This window comes from Embiotoca jacksoni, unplaced genomic scaffold (genome assembly GCF_022577435.1).
Source record: "Embiotoca jacksoni isolate LCO1_2020_lvr unplaced genomic scaffold, fEmbJac1.0.p SCAF_30, whole genome shotgun sequence".
Classification (NCBI taxonomy): Eukaryota; Metazoa; Chordata; class Actinopteri; family Embiotocidae; genus Embiotoca; species Embiotoca jacksoni.
This window is the reverse complement of record NW_027185382.1, coordinates 4,711,443-4,727,623: the sequence shown is the minus strand read 5'-3', so window position 1 is coordinate 4,727,623 and position 16,181 is coordinate 4,711,443. Positions and strand designations below refer to the sequence as shown.

Here is a 16,181-nt window from a genome sequence, read left to right as displayed (position 1 = left end):
GTTTTCCAACCTGTTGTAGAGCATTTCCTGTTTCGGTGGAGACATTTTGAACTTCTGACCAACAGGTAGGATAGCAGTGGGATGTACTCAAACTTACTTTTCTGTGAGAAGAGGTTTGGAAACCTGCGTCTCCCTCTTCAGCCAGTTAGCGGGTGTTTGTGGAGCTGAGGACCTCCAACATGGCCACCAGAGGAGGTCTTGTTTTACCTGAAAGTAGAGAATTCGTGAAAGGCAGTTAACAGTGTTGTTATCATTTTACAGAGATATTTTTCTACTTTGCTGAGGTTCTTTTTTTGTTGTTGTTGGTGCTGGCTACTCCGCAGCAGCAGCAGAGAGGCATTTGACTTTGCTACAGGGGCCAGACAAGCTCACGGCCAGCAGGTCAGGGCCACGGGGCCACGAGGAAATGAGGATTAAAAGATTAAAGAGGCCACATTAGCTCCACACCAATTAGGATTCCACTCTGCCAGGAGACTTTTTTCTTTTTTTTTTTTTACAGCTGATTAGGATGAAGTTGGACTGTTTGTTAGAGCACTGCAAGACCCAGTCAGCTCAGCCCTCTGGTGATATTCTTTTTTTTTTCTTCAGTATTTTGCTTTTCAATGATCTAAAGTGTTCTTTACAAAGTTATGAAGGGCATTTCTACAAAATAATTAGCTGTAAAGCGTCTTGGCTTATGCTCAGGCCTGCAGCAGACATCAGAGGAGAAGTGATCACTGGGGATTAACTGCCCTCTGGTGGCAAAACTAGTAAGAGCATAAAAATGCACAGAAATGCAGATAAATGGGAATAAAATCCAGTTTGAAATCAAGGTAAAAAACTTTAAACCTTTATCAAATGCAATTTGCAGGAAAAAAGAAACAAGTTTAAAGTATTTTCATCTTTCCATCGTACTCTGAATGAAACTGACAACCTGGAAGTCGCTCGCAGCCTTTGCAGCAACACACACACACACACACAAGGCACAGTCCGAGCAGATATTTATATCCACCCCCAAAGATGGCACTGGGCAAGGTGGTGGAGGAGGAGGGGAGGGTGTGTGTGTGTGTGTGTGTGTGTGTGTGTGTGTGTGTGTCCATCATGGTAGGCACAGACAGGACGGGAGGGCACACCTGGACTGTTCACTCAGTGGGAGCGCAGAGCCGATGGCCAAAGCAGCAAAGTTATCCTCCGTCCTGGATGCCAACAGGCAGGAGAGAGAGACACAAACACACACACACACACACACACACACACACACACACACACACACACACACACACACACACACTAAATAAAATGTAAATAATATAGTAGTGAAAGAACAAATAATAGTACAAAATATGTAATAAAAATGCATATAAAATGAGTAAAATTATGATGATGGATTAAACTTTCTGTAGCAATAAGATGAGGCAGAACAAAGTTTCCTAAATACAATTGATCAGGAAGAAGAGACACTTGCCTCCTCTTATTCACTAAACGTGGCAGATGTTGAAGCATCACAGCTGGATTTGCTTCCTGACCAGCTGCTACGGATAAAGAATGAGACCAGTTTAGCTCCAGATCGATTTTTAATTTCCCATGTGAATTTTCTTGTATTGGCCTTGATGGAGGCCCCATATCGGTGGAGCCTAATTTAAACCTGTATCCTTCAGACCACAACAGGTGCCCCCTCCTCCCCTCCAGTAGGCTCCACCTGTCCTTCCTTTTCCGCCGCGGGCTGGCGACCTAGAAAGCAGCCGTCATTCATTAGACATGGTATGCCGATCCGCCGGGGGGCCGGACGGCGCAAACCCCCTCGGTCACCGGATCGGCGGCAGCTGCTCGGCTCCCGGTGCTATTTTCACCCTCAGGATAAAGTGCCGTGCAGCCGCCCGCCCGCCCGCACGGCCCCAGCAGCCCAGTCAGACCCGAGAAACGGCAGGATGAAGTCCACAAGCAGCGAGCCCACCGCGCAACCCGACTGCTTCACCTCCGACCTGGACGACCTGGACAGTGTCACCGACAGCTCCGACGGGAAGTCCACCGGCGGCTGCAGCCCGCGCAGAGAGCCGGGGCAGGAGGAGGGGGAGGAGGCAGAGACCTCTCGTGCCGGTGCCCTCAGACGGAGGAGGAGAAGGAGAAGGAGCAGCAACGGAGGTGGAAGAGGCGTTGGAGACGCGCATCTGCCCGGGGCCAGCAAACAGAGGCAGGCGGCCAACGCACGGGAGCGGGACAGGACGCACAGCGTGAACACGGCCTTCACGGCGCTGCGCACACTCATTCCCACCGAGCCCGCCGACAGGAAGCTCTCCAAGATAGAGACGCTGCGCCTGGCCTCCAGCTACATCTCCCACCTGGCCAACGTGCTGCTGCTGGAGGAGGACTGCCGGGACGGGCAGCCCTGCATCCACTACCAGAGCATCCTGCACGGCCCGGCCGCGCTCAGCGCGCCCTCCCTGCGGCCCATCTGCACTTTCTGCCTCGGCAACCAGAGGAAACTGGTGAGTGGCTTTTCACACCTGTTGCGCATTAAACTCAGCAGAAACCGACTTTTACGCAGACCCCCACAGATCCAGGATCTGCTCCAGACCCCTGAAAGTGGAGCAGATGATGCACCTGTGCGGGCTGCATCCTCTTTATGTTCAAAGTAGACCTGCTGAGTTTGTGGCTTCAACCAAAGTGACACCTGTTTCAACACAACACAAAATGAAAACAAGCTGAGGAGCCTCAGACTTCAAATAAGTCTGCAACTTGGCTGCAGGCTTGGTTCAAATTTATGATAGATTATTCTTTATTTTTAAACGTAAAGCAAACACACAGAATTGATGTCTTCTACATCAAAAATGGTGTTTTAAAAATAATTTACAAAATGAGATTCATTTATAAGAGTGTTTGTTTACGTGTCAGAGGGGATCAGAGGTGTTTACTGCAGGTGATGTTCTCTGACTGGATCCCTTGTAGATAAATGGAGACTAGAAGCTTGCACTGGTTAAGGATTATATCACTCTTACGTGTTTACAGTGCATCAAATAAGTCCTCAATGACACTAAACTAAAAGTACGTTTGAGCTTTGGAGACTGAAAATGAGGCTGACTGTGAAACTGATGTTTCTGCCGTGTTAAACATTCGTCTGGAGTTTGTGGAATCGGGTGAATTGTCACGGTGCTTTTACTGTTCGTGGTAAAGATCAGCGTTTGTTTGCCTCCACAGCTCAGAGATGGAGGGAAGCACTCGGCCGCCGTGTGAAAGGAAGCGCCCTCAGACAGAGGAGGAGTCCAACCCTGACCTTGTTTACATGTGGGACTTTGTACACATTCAAATATATTTATTTTTGGGTTCGACTAGAAAACGAGAGACAGATTTTTGACCCTGAAAAGCACTTTCTGTTCACGATCATGTGCTTGTGAACCTCTGTGTTTTGGTTGAGCTGTAACCTGAGCCGATGTGTAAAGTTGCACCTGACGTAGGTCTATTTCTGGTCCCTCGAATAGTACACACTACGCCGCCACCACCACCACCACCACCACCCCCTCCACCATGTCTGACTCCTAAAAAAAAAGCCTTGTTGCCTTCAGTCACATGAAGGAAACTGAAGAGCAGCAGTGGGTGCTGTCAGTTCAGTGTTACCTTCAAGTCCTGCCAGGAATACCGCAGGGCTGCTTTAAGGGGCATTAACCATGGACGTATGAAGGAGGACTGGATGTGCATGATGCTGACTCATTCAGCTCATTGTCTTCACGGGATTTGGTGCCTGTAAGAAAAATACAAAAGTAAGGTGGATTTTAGAAGCGACGTGAGAAAGAAACATACGACGAGAGATGCAAATTAGTTCTGGGCTTTATGAATGTATTTGAGGAGGTTTGTGGTGAAATCTGATCACAGACACCAACAGATTCAATCAGTGCTGCCACTGCTGGCCATCTTAACGCCAACGCATGTCCAGTGGACGCATTCAGTGTTTTATACAAACTGTTTTGCAAAAAAGCTCGTTTCACACTGATGTGTGCGCAGCAGGAAGAAGCAACGACCTTCACGACGAAGGACACGTCTCTTGATCAACATCAGCACCAGAGTTCCTCACGTTAACGTGAACTTGTGTCTCGGACCTGGTTACCGTACCTTGTAATGTTCCTGTGACATCAGGCCCTGGTCACTCTTCATCGGCTCATCATCACAACCTGCAAAGGACACGCGGACATTGTTAGTTCATCACATGCAGGCCAGACGTCAGTAAACACTTCATTTGCTTTTCCACATGTCGATGAGATAAAAGGACCGGGAGCATTTGACTGGATTTTAAATACATAAATGCGGATATTTCTTCCTTTAACTGTACTGCAGGAGGTTTGCGACTCTGCTGAAGCCCTCCATGAATAACTGCATGGTAACTGTGTGTTGCTCTGATTGTGGCCTGATTACAGGATGAATTGTTCAGATGAATTTATTTGCAGTGTGGTGAAATGTTTACTTCTGCATTGTTGCACAATCTCTTTAAATCACTTTATAAAGCTGAGAACCGCCACGTTGGGTGAGCACGTGAAGGCAGGGTGTCCTGGCGTGAAAAGCACACCGGGCTGCCTTTTGCACTAATTTGTTGAAAAATGAATCCTTTTACAATCAACTGGATGCCTTGATGTTTATTATAGAGCACAAAGCTATCACAGGGAAATGTTGCACACTACCTCAGACCTGCTAAATATGAAGGCCTACCTCTAAATCAAATGAGCAGCACGACTGTGTAAGATAAAGTACTTGAATAGCTGAAAACTGTGTCCTTTGCACATCGCAAATACCGACAAGCTGCTTGAAGAGAAAATTTATTTTTGTACAATGAAAAAATAAAAATGAGGATTTCAAATTGTCTCCTTTGTTTGGTGTCTGCAGATGTTGTATTTTAAAATTAAAAGAATTAGGTTCTTCTATAACTTTAAATACAAACTGCTGTTGAAAATAAATTGCAGTAAAACTCTATTTACAACTGCAGGTCTTCATCATGAGGTTTTCTCCTGGTAGCAAAACATGTACCAACACATTTTTAATGACATCCAAATATACAGAAGCACACTTCAATCACAAAAGAAAAAAACCATCTTAATTATGACTCATTATTTTATAACTAGGATAGTGTGTAAATGATTTGAGCTATAGCATCACTGATGCATCACTGATACTATAGCCAAGAAATGTTTAAAGCTCTTTAAATTGGCAGCAGCTCCATATTTCTCTAAATAAATTAGGAAAATAAAAAGGTCAAACATGACAGCAACAACCATTTCAATAATCTTTTATTTCATAAAAAAGTCAATTGGTTTATATCAGATTAAAGAAAGTAGAAACCAATAATAATCAGTTGGCTGGCGAAGCGTTTTACAGAGGGGGGCGTGTCTTCTGACAGACTGACCAGAGGGACCTCGACAGGCAGTACAGGTTTACCCAAAAGTCAAAAGGCCAAGTTTAAGACCAGACAGGAGCCAAAACATGAGTTGGGTGAAATAAAAACTAAAACGTGAGAGAGATGAGGGGAAAAAACAAAACTTTGGCTAAACTGCGAAAACATTTTTTTTGTCTGCCACGTCATCGAGGCGAAAATTTATCATTCGCCAAATCCTGGATCCGATGCGTCAGAGCAGCGGCTGTCGAGATCACATGGAATGTTTGTATCCAAATTACAGAAGGTATTACAACATTAATAATACCAAAAAAAAAAAAAAAAAAAAGAAGAAAGAAAGAAAATAAAGTGGGAGAATTCGTCATTTTCCACTTCCACTTCCAGCTGCGGCACTAAATGCGTTGCGAGTGACGGACCGAGTCCTTTTTCACTTTGTTTAAATAAAGTTGACGTGATTCGGAGTGGTGGAAGGGCGCATGTTTGGGGATCAATACGTAACAGGAGGTAGAAGAGAAAGAAGGAGAAACACATTCTACTGCTCCTGCTGCTACTTGTAAAAAAAAAAAAAAAAAAAAAAAAAAAAGGAAGAAAGAAAAGCTCATCTGGCGAGTGAGTCTTCAGTCCGCCTCCTCTTCATCCGACTCGGACTCTGAAGAGACGACAGGTCAATCGGAAGAATTCATTAGTCAGCAAACAGCTGTAAACAGTGTGTAGACAATATCTGAAATTGGTAACACCGGGCAAGAGCACAAAAATAAATGAACCCTCTTCTGTATTTCACCATTTTCCCCAAACAGAGATTTAGTGGATGAATTCACTTTTAACATTACAACACTTACTCTTTTCAAATGAACTAAAGTGCGAGTTGTGGTTCAGTAACCGAGTCTTTGTGTCTACTTATAGTCCGCACGTGAGGCGTTCAGGGGACATCTGTAAGCTGTGGCTTCGAATGTATTATCAAGGTCATCCACACTCGTTGACATGTTACATCTCCTGTTCTTATCTCCTCTTATTTCATAAACAAATATAAAGGCAACTTCACTCTTGTATGTATTATGATGATAAATCACTAAAATTATGGGGGGGAAAAAATGTGTCATTTGTTTGGGTGCCAGATTACTGGGTTTTCCCTTGCTGAATATCATGTTGGACACTGAAAGGTGTTGCAGCTCTTTATCTTATCTTACAACTGTATTGACATTTGATTTAAAAACATGGATATGACTGTAATAACGGCTGGATTTCATCCTGTTTATTAAAACGGCCTTGAAAGAAATGTATTTTATTTTTACCTTCCTCCGCGTTTTTCAGCCACTCGACAAATTTTTTCATCTGCTCGAGGAAAACGCTCTTCCCCTTGGCAAGGTGGGTTTCAGTGTACCACTTCAGTATGGCCTCTTCGCTCAACACATCCGCTGTTACGAGGGAGAAAGGGAACAGCGTCAGAGCTGTGCAGGAGCACTGAATCATCAAGAGCCTGAAATATGCCTCAGTAAAGGATCACTTAAAAAAAATAAAAATAAAAACGCTTAACTGATGCTTGGTGGGAAGAATTAAGTTGTTTTTTTTATTTACCCCCCCAAAAAAGTGCTTAGGTTTATATCTCAATGTATTTTTTCAGGTAAATCAATACACCAATCAGAAGCTGAGTGTGAAGAACGACGACAAGGCAGACTTGACGTGTTTTGTTAAAACCGACACCAAGCATTAGAGGTACAACAGTTTAAGGTAATGTTGAAAAATGACCTCGTATCTCTCAGCGTTAAAAGTGAACGGACTTTCTTAAACCTAAAACAAAACGAGACAAACTGTCAGTGGGTAGTTTATATTGAGGATTCGCTGAGTTCTCGTGTCCGAGCTCGGCACCAACCTTTGTAGAGGAGCACCACGATCTTCTGAAAGGCCTTCATGAAGTGGATGTTGTCGTAGCAGTACTCCTGGATCTTCAGCAGCAGGCTGAGCTCGGACAGACCCTGGGAGGTGAAGGCTTTCAGCAGAGGGCTGTATTGCTGCAGAGACATGAGGCCGTGTTACAGAGAAGCAGTTGCAACATCTGCGCTCATTGAAGTTCATAGATTTACAGCAGAATCCAAGCTCGAATTACACGGTTTCCCTTCAGCTTCAAGCTCTTCCTCTTATTGGCATTTCGTGCAGATTTTCACACCATGAAGATCACAAACTGTTAAAATTCTACTCGAGCGGGAGGACAGGCTCGAATGAGGTTGGTGCCAACAGAAACAACATCTAGAATCATTACAGAACGTTTGGCATGTCTCCTGGTAAAAAAAAACAATCTCTTCTTTCTAAAATAAATAAAATATCTGATTATAACTTCAAATATGCAAAACTGGCTCTTAAAAACCTCCTAAGCTGCTGCATTCAGCTACTTTTAAAGAACTGAATATTCCTCAGAGTTCAACAGATTTGACTGCACTGACTCCTGTAAACACCGTTTCACAATGAGGCCACAAACATTTGCAGACATGTCACAACCTGCAGTCACCGTGGCAAGTTCATCTTTTATTGCGTCACATCTGGGAATCGACACACGAGCCAATATTCTGCACCTGATACATGAAAGCTTTCAAAGTGCTTTAAAATGTCTCATACGGAGACATTTTAAAAGTCTGTAGTTCTTGCAGGACGCGCTGCGTACCTTCAAGTGTTTGATGGCTTGTTCGGTCACCAGCTCTTCCTTCTTGTTCCACTCCACGCAGCTCATCACGCTGGTCCAGATGATGCTGATCATGGCCTGCTCAGAGAGGTTGGACTTTTTCATCTCCTCCTTGGTGAAGGCAATGATCTGATGGCAAACACAGAGGTTAATGATTCAGTTTGCATGTCTGCAGGCGGCCTTGAAAGTTGCCCGTCAGCACTAACAAAGGTTTTTCTGCGGTCTCACCTCCTTCTGAGGGTCACCGCGGAACATCTGCTCCTGGAGCTCCTTCTGCAGCTCCTTGCGGGCGCCGATGGATTGCTGGTTGCGGGCGAAGTCGGACAGCTCCTTCAGCCCGGCGTCGGTGAAGTACTTAGAAAAATGCTCGCAGCTCCGTTTGTTGGCAGGAAAGAGTTCCTGTGAGGCGAAGATATTCCCAAACAAGTGAGATTCATGTACCGCAATAATGGTTGTTTATCATACAAACACAAGTGACAACATGCACAGAAGAGCTGATTTCTTTAAAGTCAATTTACCATCAGCCTGTTGTCCATGCTGACTTTGCGGAGACTGGCGGCAACAGAGTTGATGTCCTTCTCGTTGATCCAAGACTTGAACAGCTTGACAGCGAAGGCTGCAGATACTCCTGGATGAAGAGGACAAACCGTTTGTTTTCCGTTGAACTCTCAGTGTAACAGAAGCCAATATTTGTGTCATTACGAGCCTAGACGAGCTGACCTAAATAGAAGCAAATAAATAGGAAGTTTTCTCTCTAATGTCCCGGCCTTACCCTCTTTGACGAGGTTCTCGTTGAAGAGGCTGCTCAGGATGGAGGCTGATATGTTGCCGTTGGCCAGCAGGATGCCGGCCAGCATGGCGAGCTTGTTGCGCTCAGACTCAGTGAACCCCTTTAGAAACAGCAACAACTACAAAGAAAACAAAACACGTTTGTTGTTTGTTCAAGTGTAAAAAGAAAATAAAAAAGGTGGTTAATCATACAACTAATATAAAACTGTGGGAAAATTCAAACCGTTTACAAGTGTGGGAGTGACATATATTTTATTAGTGTGAAACAATCTGATCTGTAACATTTTATTGGTCCATAATAAATACATAAACACCTCAATAAAACCTGTTGGTTAGCTGCAAAATGCAACTATGAAGTTACAAGAAATCCAGAACAAACCAGTTGCACATTAAAATGAAACGAACACCAGAGACACGTTAAAACGGAATAAGTTGTGACCTCGGTCTGAACAGAATGATTTCAGTGTTCAACTTGCAGTTAATAATAAAGAGAGAGAAAAAAAAAAAATCACCTTTTTGATCTCCTCTTCGAAACCCTTCTCCAGGTACTTGTAACGCCTGATCAGCTTGTTAAAAACCTGTTTGAGAAGAAGAACGCTTCAACACGTGCACCTGCTAGTTTATCGATTGTTACCAACAGCTGCTGGTCACGTCGCTCACCTGAGCATAAGCTTGCATTGTCTCCAGGTCTTCTTGTGCCGTGAAGAGGCAGAACTCGGTGCGGGTCATGTCGTCAGATAGAGTACCACCTGGAGCTGTCGGGACGGACATTTACAAATAACCTTTAATTACATTTACCAATCATTTTACTTCCTCTATATGAAACTTTACAACCGACACAAACTTCTGGCCGCGTGTCTGTAACGCCGTCGACTCACCCAGCATCCCGCCAGCCACCAGGATGTCAAAGAGTGTCTCTGCATACCGGCGGTAGTCAAGTTTGGCGCCAGAGGCATCAAGGAACTTCGCGACCGCTTCCAAGTCAGAGCCAGTTTGATTCAAGCCTTGTACGATACTTTCTTGAAACTGAGTAGGGTCAAACCTCTCCTTTTCATCTGCAGGGAGAGAACACGCGTGTTGGATTCAGAAGAAGAAATAAATCAGGGAGGACGAAGCACAATTAGACACGCAGAGCAGGAAACATGAAAAGCAGCAACACTGACCTCTTTTCCTCGTTTTGAAACGCTGGCCAGTAAGCGTTGGCTTCTGCTGCTTTTGATTATTCATAAAAGACACTCTGAAAAGAATAATACAAAAAAAGTTAGTTTTATCCCGTTTAACAGACAACACACACACACACACACGTTCCCTTTAACTGTGTATTGTCAAAATTGGGTATAAACTGGGCGAGCACTCTTATTGAACACATTTACAATGTAGAACAAGAAAACAGGTCATTAAAAAAAAAAAAGTGTAATGAAACTAATGAAAATATAGCATTGAGGCTGACATTTAAATAATTGTTAGAAAATAAAAGTATTTCAGCCACCAGACAACAATAAAGACAGGATAAGCTTGATAATTAGGTTTTAACACCTGAGTGAATAAAGGGCTTTGTCTGCATGGTATTATAACGGTGAAACTAACAGAGGTCCAATGAATGCCCTTTAAACAAAAACTACTGTGAAATGACCGAGACCTTATTTCAAAGCGAAACTACATATTTGTCGCTGATATTTAAAGATTTGCTCAAATCAAATCAATCTTTTGGAAATGAAGTTTACCGCCACCTGTTTTGCTTTTAAAAGCTATAAAAAGGTATGTTGCTTTTTTTTTTTTTTAATTTATTTACCCAAAGTCAAGTAAATTAAATAAAGCCTAAATAAAGAACATTTCCTTTCACATATTCCACAACATGTGTAAACCTAAAACTACCCGTTTTAAACAAAGGCATGTTTTCACTGGACCATTTCAGCATGAAGAGCCAAATGGGTGCTTCATGGTGAATATCGTGTTTCATACAAGCGCCTTAAAAAAAAATAATAAAATAAAACCAGGGACAAACAAGGAAATATGGAGAAACGGGATAAAGCGCAGTGAGAGGGTTAATAATGAGCCACAGAAAGGAAAGAGACAAAAGAGAAGCCGCAGAAATGAACCAGCGGATCTGTTCACACAGTGAATCAGAGCAAACTGGTGGACTCCGGACACTGAGTGTCTCCTGAGTGTCTCCTGGATGTCTCCTGAGTGTCTCCTGAGTGTCTCCTATGTTCTCTGCTCGTTTTCCTGAGCTCCAGCAGGCTAACTGGATTAGCAGCAGCTAACACGGGGCCTCACCATGCGCCTCACCGGCGCACTTCAGCTGGACCCGCCGGCCGGCTGGATGAACAACTCAAACACGGCTTTAAAACAAAACCAAACCCAACACCGGCTCATCTGTCCTCCGACCTGAAGTCGAAACGTCAACACGGACTCGGATCTTATATTTGAGCTCCCTGGAAGTGTGTTAGCTGCGACGACGCTGCTGATGCTAAGCTAGCTGGTCGAAGTGAAAGAAACCAAACGCGGCGGCTGTGACGTCATCAAACGACTCGTTTCAACAGCGCTGAACGGGAAGCAGCGGCGGCTTCAAACGGCGGTTCACATGCGACACCGTAAAAAGAGAGTAGAGACGGAGGTGCTCACCGAAATTAATGCAGATAAAAAACGGTTGTTGAACTGGGTGTCGAGTCTTTCAGCGGCCCAAACAAAAAGACCTTCGCGTCAGGACTTCCGCAGGCTCCACCCACCGCGCATGCGCAATGCCAAAAGGGGATTTCCGTTTTTCCCCGTGAGTTTTTCATTTATTTATTTTTTCAGGCAGAAAGTGGGAACAAAGAGTGTTTGTGCTCTTTATTAAAGCGTTTTACAACCGCTTAATTTTTTTTTATCCTGATCATTTTATACGTTCCCTGTTATATAACTTTTTCCATTTGTATCTTTTATACATTTGTTTAGATATGTAAATTAATTTATGTCTGTAGTTGTTTGAGATAATATTTAGTTTTTATTCTTCTTCCATGTGTGCTTATGTTAATGGAGCTGCTGCATACAACTTCCTTTGTATTTGTGAACAAGAAATTAGGCAGAAAAACGGCATGCTTGCCTTCTTGTCATGAACCACTTCCTGTTCACGTCATATTGATCTGACTGATTTTATTTTGCTGTATAAATGAGAAACTATCATATTTGAAGACCAACAGGAAATAAAGAGGCATATATTTAGATAATTGATTGTTTAAATGATTCACGATGCCCCTCCAGTCAGGAGTTCTTACTTTTTCTGTCTTATATCATCGTAAATTGAACACCTTGGGTTGGTTGGACAGTAAAATGTATTTGAAGAGACGACCTGCAGATATTGAAGCTGTGATGAACTCACTGGATGGGTTGGATGGATCTGACAAGTCGAAGGCCGCCAGCTGAGTTGACTTGAGGAGGTTAAACGAGAGCGGAAACAGAACAAAGAGAGAATCAATAAGTGTAAAATGATGATGGAAAAAACCGTATATAAAATACTTTGGGAGAAATAAATCAGAGGAGTAAACATCTGTGTGCACCTAAAGTTAAAGTTCAGTCCTAAAGTTCAGGAGTCGACCATCCACTTTGTTTTGCAGGATGTCATTAAGCACGAGTCTTACTTTGAACCCAAGAGGAAGGTGGAGCGAGGAGACGTGGACGAGGCCTTTGGGACAGCTGAACATATCCTGGACAGCCATCAGTACGTTATTCATGTAGATTAGCAACATCTAAAAGTATGACATCACTGTTTTTCAGATCGTGTAAAAAGCTGTCCTCCACATGGACAACGCCAACCTGCGGGGTAGAGGTGTGGTGTGTAAGACCTACCTGCCCTCATACACTTCCTTTCGAGGCTTCGGCGGTCCTCAGGGACTCGTGGTGATGGAGAGCGTCCTGCACGAGGTGGCTGTTCGCTGCGGCCTGCCTCCTGAAAAGGTCAGAGGTCATATTTTTCTAAATATGTTGTCAGTTTGAGGCAAGTGGAACAAATGTTAGCTCGTTGGACACTGTTTAACTTTCAGGTCATTTTAGCCTTGAAATATGGACAGTGTACCTGTAAACATGTTAAATCTGGTCATATTATGAGGGTTGAATTCACCCTGAAGATGAGTAAACTGGCTGCTGTTTGGTTCCCAACCAGGTTAGAGAGATGAACATGTGCTTCACCCACTACAAACAGCCCTTCTGCCCCACGGACACGGTCCGCTGCTGGGACGAGTGTCTGGAGAGGGCCGACTACCAGAAACGACTCGGAGCCATCCGACTCGTCGACGCCTCCAACCGCTGGAAGAAGAGCGGCATCGCTGCCGTTCCTCTGAAGTTTGGTGTCGGCTTCTCCGAAGGTTTCTACAATCAAGTGAGTCTGTAGATTTAATGTCATTACGATGAATAAAATCAATGTCAAAAGGGCTTTCTTCAATTTAAACATTTAACTGTGGTTCTGTGAGGTTTACATGAAGTTATTAACCGTTGAATATGGGTTTATAAAATCAGACTTTACTGCAGGTCGACTTGCATTAGAAGCAGATGTCTTTGCACAGTGGGCTTCTCATGACGGGACATCTCTAACCTGAGATGAAGTTGAGTCATCATCAGAATATTAAAGATGGAGGTGTTTCTGTTCAGGGTGCAGCTCTGGTGAACGTCTATAAAGACGGCTCGGTGCTGGTCTCGCATGGAGGGACTGAGATGGGTCAAGGCATCAACACCAAGGCCATACAGGTGAGGTTTATGCTTTCTAGTTTCCGGTGTGTCTCTGGCTGCTAAGGTTCCTATGATGAACCACAGTCAATGAGTTTACCTCCAGTCGTGTCCTCGGAGTCCCCATGTCGCCCGTCTTCATCAAGGAGACGTGCACAGGAAACGTCCCCAACGCTGCTCCCTTCGACGCCGTGGGAATGGCTGTCAATCAAGGTGGTCACCTCCTCTTATCTTCTGGAATAACCATGAAAGCATGAAGCGATGGGGTCAAAGTTCAGCTGAGAGGGCCGTGTCTCTTCCACTGTGGCCTTTAATTCAGAGTTATTCTACAGGTTAACACAACTGTTTGGTCTTCATTTTAAATCTATACATGAGGTCCAATGGGCTTCACCTATGTGTACAAGGTAATACAAATATTTAATCACAAACAAAAATACCCAATTTGACAACCGTGTCTTTCACAGGACGCTTGTGAGAAGCTGATGAGGCGCCTGCAGCCGCTGATGGAGGAGAGTCCCACAGACACCTGGAAACAATGGGTGACCAAACTACACAAGGAGAAAACGTTCATAGGAACAACAGCGTGTCGGTTATCAGCTTATCTGCAACAGGATTCTTTATGTGTGTAAACGCTTCTCTAAATCTAATTTATGCATGTGATTCAGATCTGTAAATTGTCCTGTGGATCATGTGGTTGCTTGCCGCTTCTGTAATAATATTCCTGTCTGTGTAAATATGACGGACTGACTGTTTCAGGGGACCGCCCACCGACGTGGACTGGGAGAAGGATGAAGGTCAGGCGTACTTCACCTTCGGCGCCTGCTGCTCTGAAGTGGAGGTCGACTGTCTCACTGGGGATCACAAGGTATCAATAACTATTTAAATAATACATGTTAAACGGGAAAACTGGACTACAGCCGTGTCCCATTTTTCAGGGACAAATACCTGCAGTTTGTCACTGGTGATACACACAAGAGTTGGTCCCAGTCTGCAGTCCTGTTACTGAATTTCACCTCCAACAATGGGAGGAGCTAAAGGATGAGAGCAGGGGAACAAACAACAATATTATAATGGATATTAATCCCAAAATAAACTGAGCTGTTTCTCTGCTGCAGAACATCCAGACAGACATCGTGATGGATGTTGGGAAAAGCATCAATCCGGCTTTGGACATTGGACAGGTGAAAAAAAAACAGTGTCAGACGTTTGTCATATGAACTCCTGTTTTGTGCTGTAAAGCATCTGATTGTGATGTTTGATGGGTTACCAACAACTTTTAACAACTGTGGTAGAAGACAGATCCACATGTAAATAAATGGTGTGTGATGTTGTGAAGGTGGAGGGAGGTTTGGTGCAGGGCGTCGGGCTGTACACCATCGAGGAGCTGCAGTTCCCTGCAGACGGAGTCCTGCTGGCTGACCAGAGGGCCGTCGCAGTACGAGATCCCGGCGCTGTGCGACGTCCATCTGATCGCCAACGCAGAGAACCCCGGCGCCATCTATCTGTCCAAGGTAGCGGGGGATTGTGGGATCTTTACCCACATAGACTCAATACTTGACCCTAAGAGGATGAAGTATGTTAGCACAAACATGTCTGGTTTCTAAGATGAGCATCTTGCATTAAAAAAAAGCTTTATTCAGACTCTATGAATGGCCTTAAAACAGTTGATCTGACTTAATTAAGCACCAAAAAGTTTTTTTTTTTTTTTTTTTGACTGCTCTGAAATTCAGTGGCAGGTAGCATCAAAAGTTAAACTGCATTCAGACAGCTGTATGCTAACTATCTATCTCTCCATGTTGTTGTTCCAGGGTGTAGGCGAGGCTCCGGTCTTCTTCGGCTCCACCACTTTCTTTGCCATCAAGTCGGCTGTCGGTGCAGCTCGCCCAGACGGAGGACCGGGAGACGTTTTCCCTCTCAGCTCTCCGTCCACGGCTGAGAAGATCCGCACGGCCTGTCGGGACCAGTTCACAGAAATGGTACGAGGATATTTAATCCCTGTCGAAGGCCAGCAGTGAACTCACAAACAGAACCAATCGTTCATGTTGCAGACAGCTCGCGGTGTGACAAAATATCTGTGACGCGTAAAAGAATACAACAATGCAGACGAGCCCAGCAAAACGATTCCTGGAGATTTAGTCAGTAAAAATCTGGTTTTCTGTGTTCATTCTTGTTTATTAGAACAGTAGAAATAATCCAATAAAGTTAATTTGTTTCCAGATTTTATAGTGTGTATATATATATATATATATATAGTAGTAATTGTACATGGAAATGCTAATCTATGTGCACGTTGTACTAAGACCACACGTATTCAGCCAGCCCACCTTACTTGCCTCTCCTAACCTCTTCCTGTCAAACACCTGATTAACTGTACTTCCTGTCGCAGGCCTCCTCTCCGACGGGCGGGACGGCGGCGCCGTGGTGCATCGGCGTGTGATCGGCCTCGGTCCAATACAAGACAAGTCTGTGTTAGTTTTCTTAAATGGTTACAAATTGTTTCTGATGCTTTTATCCATTTCTTAAATCTATTGTAGAAACAGTGATGCTGAGAGATGAAAGCAGAAGCAAATCAGTCAAATCATCATTATTAATCATTAATTTCACATTATACATGGTTAAGAAACGAGTGGTATGATCGCAGCCAAAAGTCTGACGTGTTTGTTG

At 44.1% G+C, this 16,181-nt stretch overlaps 3 protein-coding genes across 5 annotated transcripts; 2 read left to right on the top strand and 1 right to left on the bottom strand.

Moving 5' to 3' along the window:
• Positions 1-1,727: 1,727 nt before the first annotated feature.
• Positions 1,728-5,062, top strand: LOC138206913 (transcription factor 15-like). The gene is made up of 2 exons (XM_069163770.1): positions 1,728-2,465; positions 3,175-5,062. Exons 1-2 carry the CDS (start codon positions 1,743-1,745, stop codon positions 3,208-3,210), a joined length of 759 nt encoding a protein of 252 aa, XP_069019871.1. The 5' UTR covers positions 1,728-1,742; the 3' UTR covers positions 3,211-5,062.
• Positions 5,063-5,232: 170 nt separating this feature from the next.
• On the bottom strand, positions 5,233-11,531 carry bzw1a (basic leucine zipper and W2 domains 1a). Of its 2 annotated transcripts, XM_069163768.1 has the most exons (12): positions 11,442-11,531; positions 9,980-10,053; positions 9,695-9,871; positions 9,477-9,571; positions 9,329-9,394; positions 8,800-8,935; positions 8,546-8,655; positions 8,256-8,426; positions 8,010-8,156; positions 7,224-7,362; positions 6,646-6,768; positions 5,233-6,002 (listed from the first exon to the last, which is right to left on the bottom strand). In XM_069163768.1, the coding sequence occupies exons 2-12, from the start codon at positions 10,041-10,043 to the stop codon at positions 5,971-5,973; spliced, it is 1,260 nt and encodes a 419-aa protein (XP_069019869.1). In that variant the 5' UTR covers positions 10,044-10,053; positions 11,442-11,531; the 3' UTR covers positions 5,233-5,970. The 2 variants fall into 2 exon arrangements, with proteins under 2 accessions (XP_069019869.1, XP_069019870.1); XM_069163769.1 differs by lacking the exons at positions 9,477-9,571; positions 9,980-10,053; positions 11,442-11,531 and having other exon boundaries at positions 9,695-9,865.
• On the top strand, positions 11,495-15,987 carry LOC138206914 (aldehyde oxidase 3-like). 2 transcript variants are annotated; one of them, XR_011178981.1, is made up of 10 exons: positions 11,495-11,586; positions 12,573-12,752; positions 12,997-13,173; positions 13,443-13,538; positions 13,982-14,138; positions 14,274-14,382; positions 14,633-14,698; positions 14,854-15,028; positions 15,326-15,493; positions 15,904-15,987. XR_011178981.1 is itself a non-coding variant. In XM_069163771.1 (7 exons), exons 2-7 carry the CDS (start codon positions 12,597-12,599, stop codon positions 14,652-14,654), a joined length of 756 nt encoding a protein of 251 aa, XP_069019872.1. In that variant the 5' UTR covers positions 11,495-11,586; positions 12,573-12,596; the 3' UTR covers positions 14,655-14,736. The 2 variants fall into 2 exon arrangements, 1 of the variants encoding a protein (XP_069019872.1); XM_069163771.1 differs by lacking the exons at positions 14,854-15,028; positions 15,326-15,493; positions 15,904-15,987 and having other exon boundaries at positions 12,958-13,173; positions 14,633-14,736.
• The last annotated feature ends 194 nt before the right edge of the window (positions 15,988-16,181 follow it).